Source organism: Musa acuminata, chromosome BXJ1-4 (assembly GCF_036884655.1).
Source record: "Musa acuminata AAA Group cultivar baxijiao chromosome BXJ1-4, Cavendish_Baxijiao_AAA, whole genome shotgun sequence".
In the NCBI taxonomy this organism is placed as follows: Eukaryota; Viridiplantae; Streptophyta; class Magnoliopsida; order Zingiberales; family Musaceae; genus Musa; species Musa acuminata.
In genome coordinates, this window is record NC_088330.1 from 27565001 (window position 1) to 27570370 (window position 5370).

Genomic DNA, 5370 nt, shown 5'->3' on the forward strand with positions numbered 1-5370 from the left:
AAAATCATTTAAGCAACTATTTTGGGGATTTTAAGACTTTATAAAGTAGTACATAGTGTCAGCCAGCGTAGCACCCAGGAGCTACCTGGGAGCTACCTGGGTGGCATATGGTTGGATGGGTCTTTGGGTAGTGTCTAGTGCTAGTTTGCTATCTTTTCACAATAGTATTATGTGGGGACTTTTGATCATAGCAGACTATCTCTAACATTATGTCATATTATCATTCAGAGCTTGTGAAACTTATATCTATAATTTACATTGTCTATCAAGTGTTTGTTGAAATAACTACTTGTAGATTTTGAATTAAATACTTCATTTAACTTGTCTTTTCTTTTGTAGGTCCTTAAGGGGTCTTAATATATTTCGAGGATGTTGACCCTTTACGAACGGACATGTAAGGGTACCGCACAACTTAAGCAAAATCAATTAAGTTTATGATAGCGAGACGACGGGCGCATGTTTGGAGTAGTGGGGTGGTGGTTGGTGTAGCCAGCCCATGTGCAATCATGCTTGCACCATAAGTGATGGGCAACTATTCAAGACAGCGGAGGCTGATTGGTTAGACAAAAATGATGGTCGATAAGAGTAGAATAATCATTAAAACAAAAAAAAAAGCTCTATGTGAGTTTTTCAAAATTTAAACAGTATTCAAAAAATTATCAAAATTGAATTTTTTTTTTCAAAAATTCTCATACACACATAACAACTTAATCATTGAATTTTTTTTCAAAATTCTCATACACACATAACAACTTAATCATTTGAAAGACTACTAAAAATAATTTATCGACAAAGTTGTCACCAAAAAAAAATTTTAATGACAACCATGATTTGTGACAAAAAATTTATCACTAAATTTTTAAACTTTGAACACTTGTTATAATGTTGTTATACGAAATTTTTTGATATGTGATCATAGCTATCACATAGTTATAGCTATGATGGAATTGAAAGTAATGACTGTTTGTACTAATGAAGGTGCTCCTGGTGGAGCGATGACAATTGGTACGTATCGCGCTATTACAAGAGGATAGAGATGATAGTGGAGCAACAACTAAAAATTATTGTAAATGTTAATTCTTAGGGTTTGCAATGTATGCAAATGATCTATTGGTTTATGAAGAGCATCCACGCCCCTCCCAAGCCTCCCTCAAAAATCCTACAACTTTAGAGAAAGACTTATTCATCTTATCCATATATTCTTCATTTTTCCATTGTCTCGGGTGGAAATAATCTCTTTAAAATAGAATCTTTGTAGTAAGTTTGCTTCTTTATATTACATGTGATACCTAAGTTAGAGTATTAAAAATATTTTTTTATAAAATAAAAAGATAAAGTGGTGTACATTGATCCTTTTTTTTTCGTCTACTACTTTAGAGTGCCAGTGCCATATGAAATTTTTGTCTGTAAAGAATATGACTCCATGGGACCCACCATTCTAGTCTTTTCGTCACCCATGGGATGAAAAGGAAATACGAAATCATGTTATGCGGTAAGTTGATTGGCTTTTCAGGCTTAAAATTGATGCGGCGAAGCAACGACAAGGGACAACACATCTTCTTCACATGAGACAAATGAGTCGTGGAAGCAAACCTATCACATTCTTGTGAAGGAAGCTAACCAGACATGGCCACTCCTGCTCATCACCATCCCCAGTGGCTCGAAGTTAATCGATCTCCACTTGTTATGTCCTTGGATTGGTACAACGTTTATAGTTTAGAATTTAGATCAAATGTCAATGCATCAAACATATATGTATAGATCACAAGGTATCTTTTGGTACTTCACGTTGACGTTCATAATTAGTATTAAGTATTTATGTAATATTTAATATTACACAATGGCCAATGTATTTATGGATATGATTCTCTTTCTCTCTTGGCTATTAATCTTTATACATGGAATCAAGTGAACTGGACACTTTGAATAATTTTTCATTTGTGTATATTTTGGGCCTAAATATTTGTAGGTTATGAAAACTTTTAATTATTCCTCGTGTGAAAATATCCTATTGAAAGCTTTTACATCAGCCTCCTCCTTTTATTTGAAAGATTACCGAAATATATGTATATCTCTCATTCTTTTTCTTTTTTGATGCTTTTTGCTGCTTGGAATTGGAAGCTCTGTGAGTAGAAACTTATATTTATCTCTGTTAAATACTTACATTAATATTAAAATCTTACATATTCAATCTTCGAAGTTTCGACTTTCATATTCAATCTAATTCTCATCATTTACCATTTGAAAGAAAGAAAAAAAAACTACTGAATAACCACTTGGCTATCATCTTTTATCAGATCATTTAGATTTAACAATCTTCTTTTGCTCAAATTCTAATGTGATTAGAGAGGTACTCATTACAGTTAGTAATATAATTTTACTTTTCGAAGGAAAAGAAAATAAACTTTGCGTGTGTTCCACTCAGCTGCACATGCTCTTTGTATCTTTTACATGTGCTCATCTTAAATATGAGGTTCGCCAAGGAAGGGTCCAACAAGTAGCAGCCGAAGCAGGAGGAGGAGAAGTCCATGGAGAACCGGCCACTGCTCCAAGAAGCTGCCACCGGCGACGACCTCCGCTCTGACAGGAGGCGGCCTCGAGGATGGAAGGCAATGCCTTACATCATCGGTACGTTTCCACCTCGCCGTAGCTCCTTCGTCCTTCCGCGCCTGGCTTATGGCTTAAGTAGTACGCAGGGAACGAGGCGTTCGAGCGGGTGGCCACGTACGGGCTGACGGCCAACTTCATGGTGTACCTGGTAAAGATCTACCATATGAAGCAGATGGCCGCCGCCAACCTGTGCTACGTTTTCGGCGGCACCACCAGCCTGGCGCCGCTACTCGGTGCCTTCGTCTCCGACGCCTTCTGGGGCCGCTTTCGCACTCTCGCCGTCGCCTCCATCGCTACTTTCCTGGTGCCTCCTCCATCCCATCCTTTCTTTCTTCTCCGTGTGCCATTCATTGTCACTGCATTCTGGTCAACTCCATGTCCACTGTAATCAATAATTTATCGTGTGAGTGCTAATAAAGATTTAATCAGTTACCTTTATTTCAATCCATATAGTTTTAAAAAAATTATATTAAAATTTTTATACAACGAAAATAAAATATTTAATTCATTGCTTTAATAAATTTGTTTTAGTTTTAACCTTATAAAATTAAATTTTTTTAATTTTATATAGGTATTTTTATGAAAGTAAAATATTTAATTTGTTGCTTCAATAAATTTTTTTAATTTTTAATTTTATAAAATTGTATTTTAAATTCTATAAGAATATAAAGTTTCTCAATATAATTTAAAAAATATATATTAAAAAATTAATTATAAAGATAATATGTAAATAACCTTCGACTGCAGATCCAATATACTATTGTTTTAGTTGACCACACACTGAAGCCAACAATAAAACTGGATTAGATAGATTTGCTGGTCGTATTAAGTTAATCTATTTCAGATCATACTTAGTTAATTTAATTACATAATTGATTAGTACAGGGCACGGTGGTGCTGACCCTGACAGCCGCAGCGCCGCAACTCCGGCCGCCGCCTTGCAGCCAGGCGGCGGAGGAATCCGGGCAGTGCCCGGGCCCCTCCAATTCCCAGCTGGCCGTCCTTTTCCTGTCCCTCGCCCTCCTCGTCCTCGGCGCCGGAGGCGTTCGCCCCTGCAGCCTCCCCTTCGGCGTCGACCAGTTCGACCGCACCACCGAGCGGGGGAAGCGCGGCCTCGACAGCTTCTTCAACTGGTACTACTCGATCTCGACCGCCGGGACGGTGGTGGCGATGACGGTGGTCGTCTATATCCAAGACAGCGTCAGCTGGGCCATAGGATTCGGCATCCCGACCGGGCTGATGCTACTCGCTATCGTCTTCTTCTTCGCGGGGGTCAAGCTTTACTTGTTCGTGCCGCCGGAGGGCAGCGTCTTCTCCGGCGTCGCGCAGGTCCTTGTCGCTGCATTCAGGAAGCGGAGGCTTCGACTGCCTTCGCCGAATGATGCGGTGCAGCAGGAGTCGCTGTTGTATAGCAACCTGGCTCAGGAGAGTGCGGAGGAGATGAAGCTTCCCCTCACGCTTCAGTTCAGGTAGAAGTCTCCCGACTCTTTGGTGCTTGATGGATGTAGTAGGACTGTCCATTAGAAGGATTCGAGCTTTGTGTCACTGCTTCCTTTGCAGGTTCTTGAACAAAGCTGCCATAATATGTGAGGGGGAGAGGAAGGAAGACGGCCAACCTGCAGATCCCTGGAGATTATGCAGCGTGCATCAGATCGAACAGGTGAAGTGCGCGATGCGAGTCATCCCCATCTGGGCCTCCGGCATCATCTGCTTCGTGGCGCTGTCGCAACAATGGACGTTCGCAGCTCTCCAATCGCTAAAGATGGACCGACACCTCGGTCCGAGCTTCGAAGTCCCGCCCGGTTCCCTCGGCATCATCTCCCTCTTGGCTATCATCCTCTTCATCCCCGTCTATGACCGAGCCCTGGTTCCCATGGCCAGAAGCCTCACCGGCATTGAGAGCGGGATCACCCTCCTGCAGCGGCAAGGCGCGGGGATGGTAGTCGCCATAATATCCATGGTGGTGGCCGGTCTGGTGGAGAAGAAGCGGCGGGACTCGGCTGTGGCCCACGGCGGCGTGAACGGGAGCTCGCCCCTGTCGGCGATGTGGCTGGCGCCGCAGCTCTGTCTGATGGGCATCGCCGAGGCCTTCAACGCGGTCGGGCAGGTGGAGTTCTACAACAGGCAGTTCCCGGAGCACATGCAGACGATCGCGGGGTCTCTCTTCCACTGCAGCCTCGCCGGCGCGAGCTACGTGAGCACGTTCCTCGTCACCTTCATCCGGAAGAGCACCGCAGGGCCCGGGCAAGCGAGTTGGCTGGAAGACAACATCAACGTCGGCAGGGTGGACTACTTCTACTACTTGATAGCGGTCTTAGGGGCGGGCAATCTGCTATACTTCGTGGTTTGTGCGCATTTCTACCGGTACAAGGGAACGGGAGAGCTGAAGGAAGCAAGCAAGGACATGGAAGGCATCTTGTGAAGCGTGCAGGTTGTGGTAGCGTAGGAAGAGATTAGGAAGGCAATTACCACTGCATTCTATGGTGACCGATCAATAAAAGAGGTGTAGTTCGCCACAGTGATTGCATAAAAAATCTCTAGCTAGCTAGCAGCAGAAGATGCTACTTAGTTTGGAAGAACTTGTTGAGTCAAAACACAAAATCTCTCTCTCTCTCTCTCTCTCTCTCTCTCTCTCTCACTATGTGTTATCTTCTTTTTCCTGAGAAAACATCTCTTTTTTACTCTGTTTTTTTTATATAAAAGAACTCACAAACACACACAGTCTCTCTCTCACTGTGTTTTCTTTTTCCCTGTGAAAAC

The 5370-nt window shown here is 42.6% G+C and overlaps 1 protein-coding gene across 2 annotated transcripts; it reads left to right on the top strand.

Moving 5' to 3' along the window:
* The first annotated feature begins 2494 nt into the window (after positions 1-2494).
* Positions 2495-5128, top strand: LOC135651455 (protein NRT1/ PTR FAMILY 2.13-like). 2 transcript variants are annotated; one of them, XM_065171533.1, is made up of 4 exons: positions 2495-2628; positions 2697-2914; positions 3491-4079; positions 4171-5128. In XM_065171533.1, the coding sequence occupies exons 1-4, from the start codon at positions 2603-2605 to the stop codon at positions 5030-5032; spliced, it is 1695 nt and encodes a 564-aa protein (XP_065027605.1). In that variant the 5' UTR covers positions 2495-2602; the 3' UTR covers positions 5033-5128. The 2 variants fall into 2 exon arrangements, with proteins under 2 accessions (XP_065027605.1, XP_065027600.1); XM_065171528.1 differs by having other exon boundaries at positions 3496-4079.
* The last annotated feature ends 242 nt before the right edge of the window (positions 5129-5370 follow it).